The sequence below is a fragment of the Heptranchias perlo genome, chromosome 10 (assembly GCF_035084215.1).
Source record: "Heptranchias perlo isolate sHepPer1 chromosome 10, sHepPer1.hap1, whole genome shotgun sequence".
Lineage (NCBI taxonomy): Eukaryota > Metazoa > Chordata > Chondrichthyes > Hexanchiformes > Hexanchidae > Heptranchias > Heptranchias perlo.
In genome coordinates, this window is record NC_090334.1 from 87,059,016 (window position 1) to 87,082,397 (window position 23,382).

Genomic DNA, 23,382 nt, shown 5'->3' on the forward strand with positions numbered 1-23,382 from the left:
GGGTCACTCTGGTACAGTAACACGCCCGCTGGGTCACTCTGGTACAGTAACACGCCCGCTGGGTCACTCTGGTACAGTAACACGCCCTCTGGGTCACTCTGGTACAGTAACACGCCCGCTGGGTCACTCTGGTACAGTAACAGGCCCGCTGGGTCACTCTGGTACAGTAACAGGCCCTCTGGGTTACTCTGGTACAGTAACAGTCCCGCTGGGTCACTCTGGTACAGTAACACACCCGCTGGGTCACTCTGGTACAGTAACACGCCCGCTGGGTCACTCTGGCACAGTAACACGCCCTCTGGGTCACTCTGGTACAGTAACACGCCCTCTGGGTCACTCTGGTACAGTAACACGCCCGCTGGGTCACTCTGGTACAGTAACACGCCCTCTGGGTCACTCTGGTACAGTAACACGCCCTCTGGGTCACTCTGGTACAGTAACAGTCCCGTTGGGTCACTCTGGTACAGTAACAGTCCCGCTGGGTCACTCTGGTACAGTAACAGTCCCGCTGGGTCACTCTGGTACAGTAACAGGCCCGCTGGGTCACTCTGGTACAGTAACACGCCCTCTGGGTCACTCTGGTACAGTAACACGCCCTCTGGGTCACTCTGGTACAGTAACACGCCCTCTGGGTCACTCTGGTACAGTAACAGTCCCGTTGGTCACTCTGGTACAGTAACAGTCCCGTTGGGTCACTCTGGTACAGTAACAGTCCCGTTGGGTCACTCTGGTACAGTAACAGGCCCTCTGGGTCACTCTGGTACAGTAACAGTCCCGTTGGGTCACTCTGGTACAGTAACAGGCCCGCTGGGTCACTGAGTGATACTGTAACACTGAGCATTTGGACAAACATGAGCTGATCAGAGGGAGCCAGCATGGGTAAGTCATGTCTAATAAACCTTGTAGAATTTTTTGAGGAGGTAACTAATGTGGTAGAAAAGGGGAGTGTCGATGGATGTTATTTATCTGGACTTCCAGAAGGCATTCGACAAGGTTCCACACAAGAGACTGTTAGGGAAAATGACAGCGCATGTTACTGGAGGCAGCCTATTGACGTGGGTGTAAGCGCAGCGACTGACTCACCACATCTTTACTCTCTAGTTCGGTGGGGCTGGATTCAGAGGGAGATTTCTCCTTTTCAGTCGGCTCCCCGTAAAACAGAGAGGTGAGGCTGGAGAAAGAAAAGAAGAAAGAGTTTTAAACACAACGGTAGAGACACTCCCAGAAGCACCGAGAGACAGAGTCAGAGAGTGAGAGAGAAATGCAAAGACAGAGATAGTGAGAGTGAGAGAGAAATACAGAGACTCAGAGAGAGAGAGAAATACAGAGACTCGGAGAGAGAGAGAAATACAGAGACTCGGAGAGAGAGAAATACAGAGACTCAGAGAGAGAGAAATACAGAGACTCGGAGAGAGAGAGAAATACAGAGACTCGGAGAGAGAGAGAAATACAGAGACTCAGAGAGAGAGAGAAATACAGAGACTCGGAGAGAGAGAGAAATACAGAGACTCGGAGAGAGAGAAATACAGAGACTCAGAGAGAGAGAGAAATACAGAGACTCGGAGAGAGAGAGAAATACAGAGACTCGGAGAGAGAGAGAAATACAGAGACTCGGAGAGAGAGAGAAATACAGAGACTCGGAGAGAGAGAGAAATACAGAGACTCGGAGTGAGAGAGAAATACAGAGACTCAGAGAGAGAGAGAAATACAGGGACTCAGAGAGAGAGAGAAATACAGAGACTCAGAGAGAGAGAAATACAGAGACTCGGAGAGAGAGAGAAATACAGAGACTCGGAGAGAGAGAGAAATACAGAGACTCGGAGTGAGAGAGAAATACAGAGACTCAGAGAGAGAGAGAAATACAGGTACTCAGAGAGAGAGAGAAATACAGAGACTCAGAGAGAGAGAAATACAGAGACTCAGAGAGAGAGAGAAATACAGAGACTCAGAGAGAGAGAAATACAGAGACTCGGAGAGAGAGAAATACAGAGACTCAGAGAGAAATACAGAGACTCAGAGAGAGAGAAATACAGAGACTCGGAGAGAGAAAGAAATACAGAGACTCAGAGAGAGAGAAATACAGAGACTCAGAGAGAGAGAAATACAGAGACTCAGAGAGAGAGAAATACAGAGACTCGGAGAGAGAGAGAAATACAGAGACTCGGAGTGAGAGAGAAATACAGAGACTCAGAGAGAGAGAGAAATACAGGGACTCAGAGAGAGAGAAATACAGAGACTCGGAGAGAGAGAGAAATACAGAGACTCGGACAGAGAGAGAAATACAGAGACTCGGAGAGAGAGAGAAATACAGAGACTCGGAGTGAGAGAGAAATACAGAGACTCAGAGAGAGAGAGAAATACAGAGACTCGGAGAGAGAGAAATACAGAGACTCAGAGAGAGAGAAATACAGAGACTCAGAGAGAGAGAGAAATACAGAGACTCAGAGAGAGAGAGAAATACAGAGACTCGGAGTGAGAGAGAAATACAGAGACTCGGAGAGAGAGAGAAATACAGAGACTCGGAGAGAGAAAGAAATACAGAGACTCAGAGTGAGAGAGAAATACAGAGACTCAGAGAGAGAGAGAAATACAGGGACTCAGAGAGAGAGAGAAATACAGAGACTCAGAGAGAGAGAAATACAGAGACTCAGAGAGAGAGAGAAATACAGAGACTCGGAGAGAGAGAAATACAGAGACTCAGAGAGAAATACAGAGACTCAGAGAGAGAGAAATACAGAGACTCGGAGAGAGAAAGAAATACAGAGACTCAGAGAGAGAGAAATACAGAGACTCAGAGAGAGAGAAATACAGAGACTCGGAGAGAGAGAAATACAGAGACTCAGAGAGAGAGAAATACAGAGACTCGGAGAGAGAGAGAAATACAGAGACTCAGAGAGAGAGAAATACAGAGACTCGGAGAGAGAGAGAAATACAGAGACTCGGAGAGAGAGAGAAATACAGAGACTCGGAGAGAGAAATACAGAGACTCAGAGAGAGAGAGAAATACAGAAACAGAGAGAGAGAGACACACACACACAGATAGTGAGAGTGAGAGAGAAATACAGAGTCTCAGAGACAGTGAGAGTGAGAAAGAAATACAAAGACACAGAGATAGTGAGAATGAGAGAGAAATACAGAGACTCAGAGAAACTGAGTGAGAGAAATACAGAAACACAGAGAGTGAGAGAAATAGGAGACACAAAGAGACAGACACAGAGACGGAGAGTGAGAGAAATACAGATTCATAGAGAGACAGACAGAAATTGGGAGCCTAACAACTGTTTGATGGCTCCTTTACTAAATTGATTTGCCCTGAATGCAGGCAGCGCCAGACTGGTGGCGTTCAGGAAACCAGGTCTACATGCGACCTAACTGCTGGAGGCTGCAACCTAAGAATATTTACTTGAATGTGGTGCCAGGAGGAGGAGCAGAAGCAGGAGTGCTCCTCCCGGCCCCACAATAAAACCAAAGGCCGCTGTTGGGCACTGCTCATCCCCTGTCCTCCCTCCTGATCACCGCCTTGACCATTCTTCTGATTGCCCACCTCCACCGGTCGCTCCCCGCCCCACGTCCGGTCCACCATCAACATCCTGGGGTCACCACTGACCACAAGCTGAACTGGACAAGTTATCTCAACACTGTGGTACAAGAGCAGGGCAGAGGCTGGATTCTCTGTGACGAGTGGGTCACCTCCTGACCCCTCAAAGCCTCGTCACCATCTACAAGACTGTACTCAGGAGTGTGATGGAACAGGCTCTACTTAAGAACATAAGAACATAAGAAATAGGAGCAGGAGTAGGCCAATCGGCCCCTCGAGCCTGCTCCGCCATTCAATAAGATCATGGCTGATCTGATCCTAACCTCAAATCTAAAGAACACAAGTAGGAGCAGGACCCGGCCACTCAGCCCCTGGGCCCGCTCCGCCACCCACAGGGCCTTGACCGATCCGCACTCAGCTTCATGTCCAATTTCCTGCCCGCTCCCCGTAACCCCTAATTCCCTTTACTTCTAGAAAACTGTCGATTTCTGTTTTAAATTTATTTAATGATGTAGCTTCCACAGCTTCCTGGGGCAGCAAATTCCACAGACCCACCACCCTCTGAGTGAAGAAGTTTCTCCTCATCTCAGTTTTGAAAGAGCAGCCCCTTATTCTAAGATTATGCCCCCTAGTTCTAGTTTCACCCATCCTTGGGAACATCCTTACCGCATCCACCCGATCAAGCCCCTTCACAATCTTATATGTTTCAATAAGATCGCCTCTCATTCTTCTGAACTCCAATGAGTAGAGTCGCAATCTACTCAACCTCTCCTCATATGTCCACCCCCTCATCCCCGGGATTAACCGAGTGAACCTTCTTTGTACTGCCTCGAGAGCAAGTATGTCTTTTCTTAAGTATGGACACCAAAACTGTATGCAGTATTCCAGGTGCGGTCTCACCAATACCTTATATAACTGCAGCAATACCTCCCTGTTTTTATATTCTGTCCCCCGAGCAATAAAAGCCAACATTCCGTTGGCCTTCTTGATCACCTGCTGCACCTGCATACTAACTTTTTGATTTTCTTGTACTTGGACCCCCAGATCCCTTTGTACTGCAGTACTTTCCAGTTTCTCGCCATTAAGATAATAACTTGCTCTCTGATTTTTCCTGCCAAAGTGCATAACCTCACATTTTCCAATATTGTATTGCATCTGCCAAATCTCCGCCCACTCACCCAGCCTGTCTATATCCCCTTGTAGGTTTTTTATGTCCTCCTCACTCTCTACTTTCCCTCCCATCTTTGTATCATCTGCAAACTTTGATATGTTACACTCGGTCCCCTCCTCCAAATCGTTAATATAGATTGTAAAGAGTTGCCTGGATGGGTGCAACAACACATGAAGCTTGACGCCATCCAGAATGGAATGGCTGTACATTCGATGTAATTGATGAGGTAACAGAGAGGGCTGAGGAGGGTCGTGCGGTTGATGTGAATATGAACTTTCAAAAGGCGTTTGATAAAGTACGACATAATAGATTTGTTTGCAAAATTAAAGCCCATGGGATTAAAGGGACAGTGGCAGTGTGGATACAAAATTGATTAAGGGACAGAAAGCAGAGAGTTGTGGTGAACGGTTGTTTTTCAGACTGGAGGGAAGTATACAGTGGTGTTCCCCAGGGTCAGTATTGGGACCACTGCTCTTTTTGATATATATTAATGACCTGGACTTGTGCATAGAGGGTATAATTTCAAAGTTTGGACATGACACGAAACTCGGGAATGTAGTAAACAGTGAGGATAGCAACAGACTTCAGGAGGACACAGACAGACTGGTGAAATGGACAGACGCATGGCAGAAGAAATTTAACAGAAGTGTGAAGTGATACATTTTGGTAGGAAAAATGAGGAGAGGCAATATAAACTAAATGGTACAATTTTAAAGGGGGGTGTAGGTACAGAGAGACCTGGGGGTGCACATACACAAATCTTTGAATGTGGCAGAACAAGTTGATAAGGCTGTTAAAAAAGCAAATGGGATCCTGGGCTTTATTAATAGAGGAATAGAGTACAAAAGGAAGGAAGTTATGCTAAACCTTTATAAAACACTGGTTAGACCTCAGCTGGAGTATTGTGTCCAATTCTGGGCACCACACTTTAGGAAGGATATGAAGGCCTTAGAGAGGGTGCAGAGGAGGTTTACTAGAATGGTACCAGGGATGAGGGACGTCAGTTATGTGGAGAGACTGGAGAAGAAAATGAAGAAAATAATAGCACTAAAGAGTGACAAATCCCCAGGACCAGATGGTTTCCATCCCAGGGTTTTAAAGGAAGTAGGTGAGCACATTGCGGATGCCCTAACTATAATCTTTCAAAGTTCTCTAGATTCAGGAACTGTCCCTCTGGATTGGAAAATTGCACATGTCACTCCGCTTTTTAAGAAAGGAGAGAGAGGGAAACCAGGGAATTATACACCAGTTAGCCTAACATCTGTTGTGGGGAAAATGCTGGAGTCTATAATTAAGGATAGGGTGACTGAACACCGAGAATTTTCAGTTAATCAGAGAGAGCCAGCATGGATTTGTGAAAGGTAGGTCGTGCCTGACAAACCTGATTGAATTTTTTGAAGAGGTGACTAAAGTAGAGGAAAGGGGAATGTCAATGGATGTTATTTATATGGACTTCCAGAAGGCATTTGAGAAGGTCCCACATAAGAGACTGTTGGCTAAGATAGAAGCCCATGGAATCGAGGGAAAAGTACAGACTTGGTCAGGAAGTTGGCTGAGCGAAAGGCGACAGAGAGAGTAGGGATAATGGGAAGGTACTCACATTGGCAGGATGTGACTTGTGGAGTCCTGCAGGGATCTGTCTTGGGGCCTCAATTATTCACAATATTTATTAACGACTTAGATGAAGGCATAGAAAGTCTCATATCTAAGTTTGCCGATGACACAAAGATTGGTGGCATTGTAAGCAGTGTAGATGAAAACGTAAAATTACAAAGGGATGTTGATAGATTAGGTGAATGGGCAAAATTGTGGCAAATGGAATTCAATGTAGACAAATGTGAGGTCATCCACTTTGGATCAAAAAAGGATAGAACAGGGTACTTTCTAAATGGTAAAAAGTTAAAAACAGTGGATGTCCAAAGGGACTTAGGGGTTCAGGTACATATATCATTGAAGTGTCATGAACAGGTGCAGAAAATAATCAATAAGGCTAATGGAATGCTGGCCTTTATATCTAGAGGACTGGAGTACAAGGGGGCAGAAGTTATGCTGCAGCTATACAAAACCCTGGTTAGACCGCACCTGGAGTACTGTGGGCAGTTCTGGGCACCGCACCTTCGGAAGGACATATTGGCCTTGGAGGGAGTGCAGCGTAGGTTTACTAGAATGATACCCGGACTTCAAGGGTTTAAGTTACGAAGAGAGATTACACAAATTGGGGTTGTATTCTCTAGAGTTTCGAAGGTTAAGGGGTGATCTGATCGAAGTTTATAAAATATTAAGGGGAACAGATAGGGTGGATAGAGAGAAACTATTTCCGTTGGTTGGGGATTCTAGGAGTAGGGGGCACAGTCTAAAAATTAGAGCCAGACCGTTCAGGAGCGAGATTAGAAAACATTTCTACACACAAAGGGTGGTAGAAGTTTGGAACTCTCTTCCGCAAACGGCAATTGATGCTAGCTCAATTGTTAAATTTAAATGTGAGATAGATAGCTTTTTGGTAATCAAAGGTGTTAAGGGATATGGGCCAAAGGCAGGTATATGGAGTTAGATCACAGATCAGCCATGATCTTATCAAATGGCGGAGCAGACACGAGGGGCTGAATGGCCTACTCCTGTTCCTATATTCCTATGTTCCTATCTTCTCCTTAGAACAGAGAAGGTTAAGGGGAAGATTTGATGGAGGTGTTCAAAATCATGAACGGTTTTGATAGAGTAAGTAAGGAGAAACTGTTTCCAGTGACAGAAGGGTCGGTAACCAGAGGACACAGATTTAAGGAAATTGGCAAAAACCAGAGGCGGGATGAGGAGAATATTTTTACGCAGAGAGTTGTAATGATCTGGGATACACTGCCTGAAAGGGTGATGGAAGCATTAATAATTTTCAAAAGGGAATTGGATAAATATTTCAAGGGGGAAAATGGGGAAAGAGCAGGGGAGTGGGACTAATTCAACAGCTCTTTCAAAGAGCTGGCACAGTCACAATGGGCCAAATGGCCTCCTTCTGTGCTGTATCATTCTATGATTCTATGATGCATCGTCACCTGATCTGACTCTAACAAGCACCAGCTGAGATACTGACCCCACACACACTTGAGAGGTTAGGTTGGAGGATGAATCTGCATATGCTTACTCATTGGGCAGAAGTGGGCTGGAGCGAGGGCAGGGGGATAGGATGCCACAGGTGTCAGCTCGCTGGAGAACAAAGTTGCACACTGGTTCTGCTGCAGAGCACCCAGATGCTGACTTTGAGGGCCTAGTCTACCAAAGAAGGCTGATGGACATAGACCGGGCAATGCTAGGTGCACTGAGCAGTCTGCCAGACAGCTTGCGCACAATGTCGCAGAGCATGGAGGAGTCCAGCTCCCCAACTTGTATCAAGGCTTTGTGCAGAGCATGCAGACCATTCTGTGCATCATGGACCGAGCAGTCAGCTCCATCACTCCATCAACACTGCAATGGAACCCACCATGATGGATCCTCTTATGAAATCTCTGACACCGTGCATGGCAGCTCACACCGCTACCATGGCAGCTCACACCGCTACCATGGCAGCTCACACCGCTACCATTGTGCCTTTGGGGGCCGCAGATGAAAGGGATTTCCAGGCATCACATCACTCCAGCAGAATCTTAGGAGTGCTGAGGCGTTGCCCCAGGAGAGTGGCCTTGGCTCCATGGGAGTGGCACTTGCTGTCCTCTCTCAGGACAATAGCATGTCTGCTTCCTCACCAGACACTCCACCAGTGCCTTTGCTGATGCCACTCAGCTAGTCAGCCCACGCAGAGATGCTGCAGTCTGAAGCCGGGCCCTCTAGGCCCAGAGCTGCTCGAGGTCACCCACCAAGGCCATATGAAGTGTCTTCAACCGAAGCTCAGCAGCCTCCCACCTCCCAAGCTGTAGTCACTGGGGAAACAAAGTGTAGGAGCACCGGGATAGGAAAACAAGCAAACAAGACAGGCACTAAGGGCTTGCACAAGGTGGATTTGTCATTATTTTTGTCAATGCTGACATGATTTGCTTCATAAAATTCTTTCTTGTTCTGGATTTGGTGTTGGTGTTTGTCTTTGTAGAAAAGTGAAGAAAAACCAATAAATGTGGACAAAGGAAGGCTAACAGAAGGTGGCTGTATGGAGGGAGGGTAAAGATTGTGGGACTGTTTGTGAATGGACAATGGGAGGGCTGAGTGTTTCACACTGTACTCAGTGTGTGGGTCTCCGGTCAGTGTTTCACACTGTACTCAGTGTGTGGGTCTCCGGTCAGTGTTTCACACTGTACTCAGTGTGTGGGTCTCCGGTCAGTGTTTCACACTGTACTCAGTGTGTGGGTCTCCGGTCAGTGTTTCACACTGTACTCAGTGTGTGGGTCTCCGGTCAGTGTTTCACACTGTACTCAGTGTGTGGGTCTCGGGTCAGTGTTTCACACTGTACTCAGTGTGTGGGTCTCCGGTCAGTGTTTCACACTGTACTCAGTGTGTGGGTCTCCGGTCAGTGTTTCACACTGCGCTCAGTGTGTGGGTCTCCGGTCAGTGTTTCACACTGTACTCAGTGTGTGGGTCTCCGGTCAGTGTTTCGCACTGTACTCAGTATGTGGGTCTCGGGTCAGTGTTTCACACTGCGCTCAGTGTGTGGGTCTCGGGTCAGTGTTTCACACTGTACTCAGTATGTGGGTCTCCGGTCAGTGTTTCACACTGCGCTCAGTGTGTGGGTCTCGGGTCAGTGTTTCACACTGCACTCAGTGTGTGGGTCACGGGTCAGTGTTTCACACTGTACTCAGTGTGTGGGTCTCCGGTCAGTGTTTCACACTGTACTCAGTGTGTGGGTCTCCGGTCAGTGTTTCACACTGTACTCAGTGTGTGGGTCTCCGGTCAGTGTTTCACACTGCACTCAGTGTGTGGGTCTCCGGTCAGTGTTTCACACTGTACTCAGTGTGTGGGTCTCCGGTCAGTGTTTCGCACTGTACTCAGTGTGTGGGTCTCCGGTCAGTGTTTCGCACTGTACTCAGTGTGTGGGTCTCGGGTCAGTGTTTCACACTGTACTCAGTGTGTGGGTCTCCGGTCAGTGTTTCACACTGTACTCAGTGTGTGGGTCTCCGGTCAGTGTTTCACACTGTACTCAGTGTGTGGGTCTCGGGTCAGTGTTTCACACTGCGCTCAGTGTGTGGGTCTCGGGTCAGTGTTTCACACTGCACTCAGTGTGTGGGTCACGGGTCAGTGTTTCACACTGTACTCAGTGTGTGGGTCTCCGGTCAGTGTTTCACACTGTACTCAGTGTGTGGGTCTCCGGTCAGTGTTTCACACTGTACTCAGTGTGTGGGTCTCCGGTCAGTGTTTCACACTGTACTCAGTGTGTGGGTCTCGGGTCAGTGTTTCACACTGTACTCAGTGTGTGGGTCTCCGGTCAGTGTTTCGCACTGTACTCAGTGTGTGGGTCTCCGGTCAGTGTTTCGCACTGTACTCAGTGTGTGGGTCTCCGGTCAGTGTGTCGCACTGTACTCAGTGTGTGGGTCTCCGGTCAGTGTTTCGCACTGTACTCAGTGTGTGGGTCTCCGGTCAGTGTTTCACACTGTACTCAGTGTGTGGGTCTCGGGTCAGTGTTTCACACTGTACTCAGTGTGTGGGTCTCCGGTCAGTGTTTCACACTGTACTCAGTGTGTGGGTCTCCGGTCAGTGTTTCACACTGTACTCAGTGTGTGGGTCTCCGGTCAGTGTTTCACACTGCGCTCAGTGTGTGGGTCTCCGGTCAGTGTTTCACACTGCGCTCAGTGTGTGGGTCTCCGGTCAGTGTTTCACACTGCACTCAGTGTGTGGGTCTCCGGTCAGTGTTTCACACTGTACTCAGTGTGTGGGTCTCCGGTCAGTGTTTCACACTGTACTCAGTGTGTGGGTCTCCGGTCAGTGTTTCACACTGTGCTCAGTGTGTGGGTCTCCGGTCAGTGTTTCACACTGTACTCAGTGTGTGGGTCTCTGGTCAGTATGTCAGGGTATGTTGTCAAAAGTGAACAGAGATCAGGCTCCTGTCCAGAGTCCCTCTCATAACCAAGCACGACTGCTATTGTACTGCACAGACTCACTCTCTTATCCCACGTGGGAAAGCCTGTAAAAACTGGAGTTTCCATATCCAGTTTTCAGCGGCTCTCCGCCTGGGCAGCAGTGCTGAAGGGAGAGAGCAACCCAGCCCACTGCATTAGAATCAATAGAATCATAGAAGTTACAACATGGAAACAGGCCTTTCGGCCCAACATGTCCATGTCGCCCAGTTTATACCACTAAGCTAGTCCCAATTTCCTGCACTTGGCCCATATCCCTCTGTACCCATCTTACCCATGTAACTGTCCAAATGCTTTTTAAAAGACAAAATTGTACCCGCCTCTACTACTGCCTCTGGCAGCTCGTTCCAGACACTCACCACCCTTTGAGTGAAAAAATTGCCCCTCTGGACCCTTTTGTATCTCTCCCCTCTCACCTTAAATCTATGCCCCCTCCCTACCTTTGGGAAAAGATTTTGACTATCTACCTTATCTATGCCCCTCATTATTTTATAGACTTCTATAAGATCACCCCTAAACCTCCTACTCTCCAGGGAAAAAAGTCCCAGTCTGTCTGTAGCTGGACTCTGGAAGGTTCCGGACTGACTGGGCAGTGAAACTGATGGAAGGGAAAGGGGGTAAATAGAAGTCATGAAAAAAGGAAAAACCTGTCATTGTCCATGAGCAGAGCCAGGCGTCCATAGTCCCAGGCAGCCTTCCGCAGACAGGAAAATATGAAGAGCAGTATCTGCAATCAGAGAGGAACAGCAAGGGGTTAAAATGCCCCCAAATAAATGAATGCCTCACCCCTTGTAACAGGTGAAGTTTCTGTTCCAAGACTGAGGCAATTCCACTCAACCACAACCCCAACACACAGAATCCAACATTTGCACAATTAACTCGCAAACATTTCATTCTCATCAAGGGTGTCGGTGCTGGGGAACAGGCCACGTCCCCAGTTTTAATCTATTGTCGGGTTAGACACAGAGTAAAGCTCCCTCTACACTGTCCCATCAAACACTCCCAGGGCAGGTACAGCACGGGTTAGATACAGAGTAAAGCTCCCTCTACACTGTCCCATCAAACACTCCCAGGGCAGGTACAGCATGAGTGAGATACAGAGTAAAGCTCCCTCCACACTGTCCGGTCAAACACTCCCAGGGCATCAGCAGCAGCAGAATTGTATTCCGGCACAATCTGTAACCTCATGACCCGGCATATTCCTCACTCTACCATCACCAACAAGCCAGGGGATCAACCCTGGTTCAATGAGGAGTGTCGAAGAGCATGCCAGGAGCAGCACCAGACGTACCTAAAAATGAGGTGCCAACCTGGTGAAGCTACAACTCAGGACTACATGCATGCTAAACAGCGGAAGCAACATGCTATAGACAGAGCTAAGCAATTCCACAACCAATGGATTAGATCCAAGCTCTGCAGTCCTGCCACATCCAGTCGTGAATGGTGGTGGACAATTAAACAACTAACGGGAGGAGGAGGCTCTGTAAACATCCCCATCCTCAGCCAGAAGTGTCGAGTGGATGATCCATCTCGGCCGCCTCCCGATATCCCCACCATCACAGAAGGCAGTCTTCAGCCAATTCAATTCACTCCACATGATATCAAGAAATGACTGAGTGCACTGGATACAGCAAAGGCTATGGGCCCCGACAACATCCCGGCTGTAGTGCTGAAGACTTGTGCTTCAGAACTAGCTGCGCCTCTAGCCAAGATGTTCCAGTACAGCTACAACACTGGCATCTACCCGACAATGTGGAAAATTGCCCAGGTATGTCCTGTCCACAAAAAGCAGGACAAATCCAATCCAGCCAATTACCGCCCCATCAGTCTACTCTCGATCATCAGCAAAGTGATGGAAGGTGTCGTCGACAGTGCTATCAAGCGGCACTTACTCACCAATAACCTGCTCACCGATGCTTAGTTTGGGTTCCGCCCAGGACCACTCAGCTCCAGACCTCATTACAGCTTTGGTCCAAACATGAACAAAAGAGCTGAATTCCAGAGGTGAGGTGAGAGTGACTGTCCTTGACATCAAGGCAGCATTTGACCGAGTGTGGCACCAAGGAGTCCGAGTAAAATTGAAGTCAATGGGAATCAGGGGGAAAACTCTCCAGTGGCTGGAGTCATACCTAGCACAAAGGAAGATGGTAGTGGTTGTTGGTGGCCAATCATCTCAACCCCAGGACATTGCTGCAGGAGTTCCTCAAGGCAGTGTCCTAGGCCCAACTATCTTCAGCTGCTTCATCAATGACTTTCCCACCATCATAAGGTCGGAAATGGGGATGTTCGCTGATGATTGCACAGTGTTCAGTTCCGTTCGCAACCCCTCAGATAATGAAGCAGACAGAGCCCGCATGCAGCAAGACCTGGACAACATCCAGGCTTGGGTTCATAAGTGGCAAGTAACATTCGCGCCAGACAAGTGCCAGGCAATGACTATCTCCAACAAGAGAGAATCTAACCACCTCCCCTTGACATTCAACGGCATTACCATCGCCAAATCCTCCACCATCAACATCCTGGGGGTCACCATTGAGCAGAAACTTAACTGGACCAGCCATATAAATACAGTGGCCACAAGAGCAGGCCAGAGGCTGGGTATTCTGTGGCAAGTGACTCACCTCCTGACTCCCCAAAGCCTTTCCACCATCTACAAGGCACAAGTCAGGAGTGTGATGGAATTCTCTCCACTTGCCTGGATGAGTGCAGCTCCAACAACACTCAACAAGCTCGACACCATCCAGGACGAAGCAGCCCGCTTGATTGGCACCCCATCCACCACCCTAAACATTCACTCCCTTCACCACCGGTGCACAGTAGCTGCAGTGTGCACCATCCACAGGATGCACTGCAGCAACTCGCCAAGGCTTCTTCGACAGCACCTCCCAAACCCGTGATCTCTACCACCTAGAAGGACAAGAGCAGCAGGCACATGGGAACAACACCACCTGCACGTTCCCCTCCAAGTCACACACCATCCCGACTTGGAAATATATCGCCGTTCCTTCATCGTCGCTGGGTCAAAATCCTGGAACTCCCTTCCTAACAGCACTGTGGGAGAACCTTCACCACACGGACTGCAGCGGTTCAAGAAGGCGACTCACCACCACCTTCTCAAGGGCAATTAGGGATGGGCAATAAATGCCGGCCTCGCCAGCGACGCCCACATCCCATGAACGAATAAAAAAAAGGTACAGCATGAGTTCGATACAGAGTAAAGCTCCCTCTACACTGTCCCATCAAACACTCCCAGGGCAGGTACAGCATGAGTTAGGTACAGAGTAAAGCTCCCTCTACACTGTTTTACATAGGTCCCCAGTGGCTTGCACAGAGAGGAGACTTTCATCCCATCAGCCTGGGCTGGTTCAGAAGTCAGGTCCCAGACGTGGAAAGTCATTGTCTAATTCACTGTTCCACCCAATTTCCCATCAAGTAATGGAGGCTTTCATTGCTTCTTTCTCGGCTAGATTTGAATTCAGAAATGATATAATGGGTCTGAGCCACAGCACCACCCACCCCAGATTAGGAAATGGTAAAGTCCCCGCCCACAGTGAGATAGATGTCTTCGGTTGAGAGACTCCTATGGTAGAAACCTTAGATTATCAGGGTAACTACCTACGGAAATGGAAACAGAAGATGCTGGGAACCCTCAGCAGGTCAGGCAGCGTCTGCGGAGAGGAAGGCAGGGTTAACGTTTCAGGTGATGTGAACCCCCCGCCCCCCACCCCCCACCCTCCAAAGATGCTGCCTGACCTGTTTTTAATCCAGATTTCCAGCATTCGCAGTATTTTGCACTTTGTTAATTACCTATGGAGTATGCTACAGGTTTTAGCCAGCTCTGTGCAGACAGGGACTGCAAACATACAGACACACTCCATCTGTGAAATATTGGTATCAGATCAGCCCAGGAGAAGGGACTGACGTGTCCATACCAGCCAGAGTATAAAGTTGATGGCGAGTACAGTGGGGACTCCTCCGAAGGACAGCCCCTGGAGTACGGTGCTACGGGATCGGGCACTGTAACAATGTTCCACTGTTCCATTTGCCAATGAGTCAAGAAAATTCAGGACACCCAGGTTATGGCCTTGCTTGTTGCTCAGAGTTTGTGATGACTGGTAGAGCTGAGAGTTGTCCATCTTGGTCCGGCTGTTGGGTCATAAGTCTGCGTCCCTGTGAATACAACACATGGAAGAAAGAAAAACTGGATAAATACTTGAATCAGAGAATGATACTGGGCTATGGGGAGAGAGTGGGATTAGTTTGGGATTGATACAGGGCTATGGGGAGAGAGCGGGACAGTGGGATTAGTTTGGGGATTGATACAGGGCTATGGGGAGACAGCGGGGCAGTGGGAATAGTTTGCGATTGATACAGGGCTATGAGGAGACAGCGGGGCAGTGGGATTAGTTTGGGATTGATACAGGGCTATGGGGAGAGAGCGGGGCAGTGGGATTAGTTTGGGATTGATACAAGGCTATGGGGAGAGGGTGGGATTAGTTTGGGGATTGATACAGGGCTATGAGGAGACAGCGGGGCAGTGGGAATAGTTTGGGATTGATACAGGGCTATGGGGAGAGAGCGGGGCAGTGGGATTAGTTTGGGATTGATACAGGGCTATGGGGAGAGGGTGGGATTAGTTTGGGGATTGATACAGGGCTATGGGGAGAGAGTGGGATTAGTTTGGGATTGATACAGGGCTATGGGGAGAGAGTGGGATTAGTGTGGGATTGATATAGGGCTATGGAGAGAGAGTGGGATTAGTGTGGGATTGATACAGGGCTATGGGGAGAGAGCGGGGCAGTGGGATCAGTTTGGGATTGATACAGGGCTATGGGGAGAGAGTGGGATTAGTTTGGGATTGATACAGTGCTATGGGGAGAGAGTTGGATTAGTTTGGGATTGATACAGGGCTATGGGGAGAGAGCAGGGCAGTGGGAATAGTGTGGGATTGATACCGGGCCATGGGGAGAGAGTGGGATTCGTTTGGGATTGATACAGTGCTATGGGGAGAGAGTTGGATTAGTTTGGGATTGATACAGGGCTATGGGGAGAGAGCGGGGCAGTGGGAATAGTGTGGGATTGATACCGGGCCATGGGGAGAGAGTGGGATTAGTTTGGGATTGATACAGGGCTATGGGGAGAAAGCGGGGCAGTGGGATTAGTTTGGGATTGATACACGGCTATGGGGAGAGAGCGGGGCAGTGGGATTAGTGTGGGATTGATACAGGGCCATGGGGAGAGAGTGGGATTAGTTTGGGATTGATACAGGGCTATTGGGGAGAGAGCGGGACAGTGGGATTAGTTTGGGATTGATACAGGGCCATGGGGAGAGAGTGGGATTAGTTTGGGATTGATACAGGGCTATGGGGAGAGAGCGGGGCAGTGTGATTAGTTTGGGATTGATACAGGGCTATGGGGAGAGAGTGGGATTAGTTTGGGATTGATACAGTGCTATGGGGAGAGAGTGGGATTAGTTTGGGATTGATACAGGGCTATGGGGAGAGAGCGGGGCAGTGGGAATAGTGTGGGATTGATACAGGGCTATGGGGAGAGAGCGGGGCAGTGCGTTTAGTTTGGGATTGATACAGGGCTCTGGGGAGAGGGTGGGATTAGTTTGGGGATTGATACAGGGCTATGGGGAGAGAGCGAGGCAGTGGGATTAGTTTGTGATTGATACAGAGCTATGGGGAGAACATAAGAACATAAGAAACAGGAGCAGGAGTAGGCCAATCGGCCCCTCGAGCCTGCTCCGCCATTCAATAAGATCATGGCTGATCTGGTCCTAACCTCAAATCTAAATTCATGTCCAATTTCCTGCCCGCTCCTCGTAACCCCTAATTCCCTTTACATCTAGGAAACTGTCTATTTCTGTTTTAAATTTATTTAATGATGTAGCTTCCACAGCTTCCTGGGGCAGCAAATTCCACAGACCCATCACCCTCTGAGTGAAGAAGTTTCTCCTCATCTCAGTTTTGAAAGAGCAGCCCCTTATTCTAAGATTATGCCCCCAAGTTCTAGTATCACCCATCCTTGGGAACATCCTTACCGCATCCACCCGATCAAGCCCCTTCACAATCTTATATGTTTCAATAAGATCGCCTCTCATTCTTCTGAACTCCAATGAGTAGAGTCCCAATCTACTCAACCTCTCCTCATATGTCCGCCCCCTCATCCCCGGGATTAACCGAGTGAACCTTCTTTGTACTGCCTCGAGAGCAAGTATGTCTTTTCTTAAGTATGGACACCAAAACTGTATGCAGTATTCCAGGTGCGGTCTCACCAATACCTTATATAATTGCAGCAATACCTCCCTGTTTTTATATTCTATCCCCCGAGCAATAAAAGCCAACATTCCGTTGGCCTTCTTGATCACCTGCTACACCTGCATACTAACTTTTTGATTTTCTTGCACTAGGACCCCCAGATCCCTTTGTACTGCAGTACTTTCCAGTTTCTCGCCATTAAGATAATAGCTTGCTCTCTGATTTTTCCTGCCAAAGTGCATAACCTCACATTTTCCAATATTGTATTGCATCTGCCAAATCTCCGCCCACTTACCCAGCCTGTCTATATCCCCTTGTAGGTTTTTTATGTCCTCCTCACTCTCTACTTTCCCTCCCATCTTTGTATCATCTGCAAACTTTGATATGTTACACTCGGTCCCCTCCTCCAAATCGTTAATATATATTGTAAAGAGTTGGGGACCCAGCACCGACCCCTGCGGAACACCACTGGCTAGAGAGTGGGATTAGTGTGGGATTGATACAGGGCTATGGGGAGAGAGTGGGAATAGTTTGGGATTGTTACAGGGCTATGGGGAGAGAGTGGGATTAGTGTGGGATTGAGACAGGGCTATGGGGAGAAAGCAGGACAGTGGGATTAGTTTGGGATTGATACAGGGCTATGGGGAGAGAGCGGGGCAGTGGGATTAGTTTGGGATTGATACTGGGCTATGGGGAGAGAGTGGGATTAGTATGGGATTGATACAGTGCCATGGGGAGAGAGTGGGATTAGTTTGGGATTGATACAGTGCTATGGGGAGAGAGTGGGATTAGTTTGGGATTGATACAGGGCTATGGGGAGAGAGCGGGGCAGTGGGATTAGTTTGGGATTGATACAGGGCTATGGGGAGAGAGTGGGATTAGTTTGGGATTGATACAGGGCTATGGGGAGAGAGTGGGATTAGTTTGGGATTGATACAGGGCTATGGGGAGAGAGCGGGGCAGTGGGATTAGTTTGGGATTGATACAGGGCTATGGAGAGAGAGCGGGGCAGTGGGATTAGTTTGGGATTGATAAAGGGCTATGGGGAGAGAGTGGGATTAGTTTGGGATTGATACAGGGCTATGGGGAGAGGGTGGGATTAGTTTGGGGATTGATACAGGGCTATGGGGAGACAGCGGGGTAGTGGGAATAGTTTGGGATTGATACAGGGCTATGGGGAGAGAGTGGGGCAGTGGGAATAGTTTGGGATTGATACAGGGCTATGGGGAGAGAGCGGGACAGTGGGATTAGTTTGGGGATTGATACAGGGCTATGGGGAGAGAGTGGGGCAGTGGGAATAGTTTGGGATTGATACAGGGCTATGGGGAGAGAGTGGGGCAGTGGGAATAGTTTGGGATTGATACAGGGCTATGGGGAGAGAGTGGGGCAGTGGGATTAGTTTGGGATTGATACTGGGCTATGGGGAGAGAGCGGGGCAGTGGGATTAGTTTGGGATTGGTATACATAAATAATAAATAAGAGTACGGGGATACTAATCTAAAAGCACACACACATATATATATAAAACGTTAGCAGATGGACTTTTAAGTAAAATGACGGGACAGCTGAGATCCATTGCCGGCACATCCTGTGCCATGTGGGAACTCCAGGACACTTTGTCTTTCCTGGATGAGCACATGTGCAGGAACTGCCTCTTCATGCTCGAGCTCGGGCTCACAGTTTGAGCTTGAGAGGCAGCTGGTGTCCCTGCAGGGCATACGGGAGGCTGAGAATTTCCTGGTTTGTACATTCCAGGAGGTGATCACCCCACAGCCACAGAGAGCTCAGGACAGTAAGTGGGTGGCCATCCGGCAGGGTATGTCGAGGCAGGCAGTGCAGGAATCCTTCGGGAGTGCGGCACTCTCAAAACGGTTTTCAGTGCTAAGGATGACGGAACCTTGGGGGAGTGCAGTCGAGAGCACAGCCACAGCACCGGGGGTGCCGTGTGGAAATGAAGTGATCATAGGGGATTTGATAGTCGGGGACAGACAGGCGTTTCTGCAACCGCTGACGTGAGACCCACGTGGTGTGTTACCTCCCTGGTACCAGGGTAAAGGACATCACGGAGAGGGTGCAGAACATTCTGAGGGGGGAAGGGGAACAGACAGAAGTCATGGTCCATGTAGGAATGAAAAAGGATGAGGTCCTGCAGTCAGAGTTTCAGGAGCTATGGAGGAAGTTAAAAAGCAGGACCTCAAAGATAGTAATCTCTGGATTACTCCCGGTGCCACGTGCTAGTGAGTGTAGGAGCAGTGAGATAATGCATGGCTGGAGAAATGGTGTGGGAGGGAGGGTTTCAGATTCCTGGGGCATTGGGACCAGTTCTGGGGCTGGAGGGATCTTTTCAAGCTGGACGGGTTGCATCTCAACAGAGCTGTGTCCCAAAGTCCTCACGGGGAGGTTCACTAGTGCTGTGGGGGAGGGTTTAAACTCATTTGGCAGGGGGATGGGCACCAGGATGAAGCATTAGAGAAATGGCTGCAAAGGTGGAGCAAGGGGGAGGGCTTTAGATTCCTGGGGCATTGGGACCAGTTCTGGGGGAGGTGGGACCTGTACAGGCCGGACAGGTTGCACCTCAACAGGGCCAGGACCAATATCTTTGCTAGTGCTGTTGGGAAGGGTTTAAACTAGCTTGGCAGGGGGATGGGAACCTGAGTGTGGACTCAGATGGGATAAAGTCCGAGCTGGAAATGGAAAGCAGAAAATTAGTGAGTGAGTCTGGAAGGCAAAGGAATTGAATGTTGGAAAATAAACAACAGAGGAGTTTGGCAGTCCTCAATGCAAGGAGTATAGGAAATAAGGCAGATGAGCTGAGTGCACAGACAGACACGTGGCAGTATGATATCTTAACTATTACAGAAACATGGCTTAAAGAGGGGCAGGACTGGCAGCTCAACATCCCTGGTTACAGCATTTTCAGATGCGATAGAGAGGGGGATAAAAAAGGAGGGGGTTTGGTAATTTTGGTTAAGAAAACAATTACAGTTGTGAGGAGGGATGATATTTTAGAAGGTACATCAAATGAGGCCTTATGGGTTGATCTAAAGAACAAAAAAGAGGCAGTCACAATACTGGAGTGTACCACAGACCCCAAACAGTCAGAGGGAAATAGAGGAGCAAATATGATGGCAAATTTCTGAGAAGTGCAAAAACAATAGGGCAGTAATAGTAGGGGATTTCAACCACCCGAATATTAACTGGGACACAAACAGTGTGAATGGTATAGATGGCGCAGAATTCTTAAATTGCATTCAGAAGAATATTTTTAGCCACTATATAGCAAGCCCAACGAGAGGGGGGGACGTTCTGGATTAAGTTCCACATAGAAACATAGAAAATAAGAGCAGGAATAGGCCATTCAGCCCTTCGAGCCTGCTCCACCATTCAATATGATCATGGCTGATCTTCTATCTCAATACCATATTCCCGCTCTCTCCCCATACCCCTTGATGCTTTTTGTGTCTAGGAATCTATCCAGCTCCTTCTTAAATATATTCAGTGACTTGGCCTCCACTGCCTTCTGTGGTAGAGAATTCCACAGGTTCACCACCCTCTGAGTGAAGACATTTCTCCTCATCTCAGTCCTAAATGTCCTACCCCGTATCCTGAGACTCTGACCCCTCATTCTGGACCTCCCCCCAGCCAGGGGAAACATCCTCCCTGCATCCAGTCTGTCTCGCCCTGTCAGAATTTTATATGTTTCACTGGGATCCCCTCTCATTCTTCTAAACTCGAGTGAATACAGGCCGAGTCGACCCAATCTCTCCTCATACGACAGTCCTGCCATCCCAGGGATCAGTCTGGTGAACCTTCGCTGTACTCCCTCTGTGGCAAGTATTTCTTTCCTTAGGTAAGGAGACCAAAATTGCTCACAATACTCCAGGTGCGGTCTCACCAAGGCCCTGTATAACTGCAGTAAGACATCCCTGCTCCTATACTCAAATCCTCTCGCAATGCAGGCCAACATACCATTTGCCTTCCTAACTGCTTGCTGCACCTGCATGTTTGCTTTCAGTGACTGGTGTACAAGGACACCCAGGTCCCTTTGTACATCAACATTCCCCAATCTATCACCATTTAAATAATACTCTGCCTTTCTGTTTTTGCTTCTGAAGTGGATAACTTCACATTTATCCACATTATACTGCATCTGCCATGTATTTGCCCACTCACTCAACTTGTCTAAATCACCTTGAAGCCTCTTTGCATCCTCCTCACAACTCACGATCCCAACTAGTTTTGTGTCATCAGCAAACTTGGAAATATTACATTTGGTTCCCTCATCCAAATCATTGATATATATTGTGAATAGCTGGGGCCCAAGCACTGATCCCTGCGGTACCCCACTAGTCACTGCCTGCCACCCCGAAAAAGACCCATTTATTCCTACTCTCTGTTTCCTGTCTGTTAACCAATTTTCAATCCATGTCAGTATATTACCACCAATCCCATTGGCTTCAATTCTGCACACTAACCTCTTATGTGGGACTTTATCAAAGGCCTTCTGAAAATCTAAATAAACCACATCCACTGGTTCTCCCTTATCTATTCTACCAGTTACATCCTCAAAACACTCCAGTAGGTTTGTCAAATATGATTTCCCTTTCATAAATCCATATTGACTTTGTCTAATCCCATTGATATTTTCTATGTGTCCTGTTATCATATCCTTTATAATAGACTTGAGCATTTTCCCTACTACTGATGTTAGGCTAACTGGTCTGTAGTTCCCTGTTTTCTCTCTCCCTCCTTTTTTATGTAAAGAATCTTACAACACCAGGTTATAGACCAACAAATTTATTTGAAAATCACAAGCTTTCGGAGGCTTTCTCCTTCGTCGGGTGAATGTGGAAATGAAATCCTTGAACGTTTCGCATTTATATTCAGAGAACAATATCTGGTGATTACAGATAATCTTTCCAACTGCCCGTTGTCAAGGCAATCAAAGTGTTCAGACAGAGAGGTGTTACCTACAGGACCACCGAATATACAAACGGCCAGAACACAAAACAGAGAGAGAGAGGGAGAAACATTCTAAAGGAAGAGAAAGACAGAAAATGACCCGTTGTATTAAAAACAGATAACTTTTATTCGCTGGTGGGGTTACGTGTAGCGTGACATGAACCCAAGATCCCGGTTGAGGCCGTCCTCATGGGTGCGGAACTTGGCTATCAATTTCTGCTCGACGATTTTGCGTTGTCGTGTGTCTCGAAGGCCGCCTTGGAGAACGCTTACCCAAAGATCGGTGGCTGAATGTCCTTGACTGCTGAAGTGTTCCCCGACTGAGAGGGAACCCTCCTGTCTGGCGATTGTTGCACGGTGTCAACCGGGATCTTGGGTTCATGTCACGCTACACGTAACCCCACCAGCCAATAAAAGTTATCTGTTTTTAATACAACGGGTCATTTTCTGTCTTTCTCTTCCTTTAGAATATTTCTCCCTCTCTCTCTCTGTTTTGTGTTCTGGCCGTTTGTATATTCGGTGGTCCTGTTGGTAACACCTCTCTGTCTGAACACTTTGATTGCCTTGACAACGGGCAGTTGGAAAGATTATCTGTAATCACCAGATATTGTTCTCTGAATATAAATGCGAAACGTTCAAGGATTTCATTTCCACATTCACCCGACGAAGGAGAAAGCCTCCGAAAGCTTGTGATTTTCAAATAAATTTGTTGGACTATAACCTGGTGTTGTAAGATTCTTTACATTTGCCAACCCCAGTCCATCACCGGCATCTCCACATCATGGCCTCCTTTTTTAAATAGTGGGGTTACATTTGTCACCCTCCAATCTGCAGGAACTGTTCAATAATTTATAGAATTTTGGAAGATGACAACTAATGCATCCACTATTTCCATGGCTACCTCTTTTCGTACTCTGGGATGCAGATTATCAGGCCCTGGGGATTTATCGGCTTTCGGTCCCATTAATTTCTCCAGCACTATTTTTTCACTAATACTAATTTCCTTTAATTCCTCCTTCTCACTAGTCCCTTGGTTCTTTGGCATTTCTGGGAAGTTATTTGTGTCCTCTTCCGTGAAGACAGAACCAAAGTATTTGTTTAATTGTTCTGCCATTTCTTTGTTCCCCATTATAAATTCTCCCGTTTCTGACTGTAAGGGACCTACATTTGTCTTCACTAATCTTTCTCCTTTTACATACTTGTAGAAGCTTTTACAGTCCACTTTTATGTTCCTTGTAAGTTTACTCTCAAACTCTATTTTTCCCCTCTTAATCAATCTCTTGGTCCTTTTTTGCTGAATTCTAAACTGCTCCCAATCCTCAGGCTTGCTACTTTTTCTGGCAACTTTATATGACTCCTCTTTGGATCTAATACTATCCTTAATTTCTTTTGTTAGCCATG

General features: G+C 47.9%; 1 protein-coding gene across 3 annotated transcripts in view; it reads right to left on the minus strand.

Moving 5' to 3' along the window:
* Positions 1–23,382, minus strand: part of tmem63c (transmembrane protein 63C) — a 413,010-nt gene that overhangs the window by 282,937 nt on the left and 106,691 nt on the right. For all 3 annotated transcript variants that reach the window (XM_067992153.1, XM_067992151.1, XM_067992152.1), the window contains exons 2-4: positions 14,689–14,926; positions 11,404–11,483; positions 1,084–1,171 (exon numbers count right to left, since the gene is read on the minus strand). In XM_067992153.1, the coding sequence (XP_067848254.1) occupies positions 1,084–1,171; positions 11,404–11,483; positions 14,689–14,892 (372 nt within the window). In that variant the 5' untranslated portion in view covers positions 14,893–14,926. The remainder of the gene's footprint in view (positions 1–1,083; positions 1,172–11,403; positions 11,484–14,688; positions 14,927–23,382) is intronic.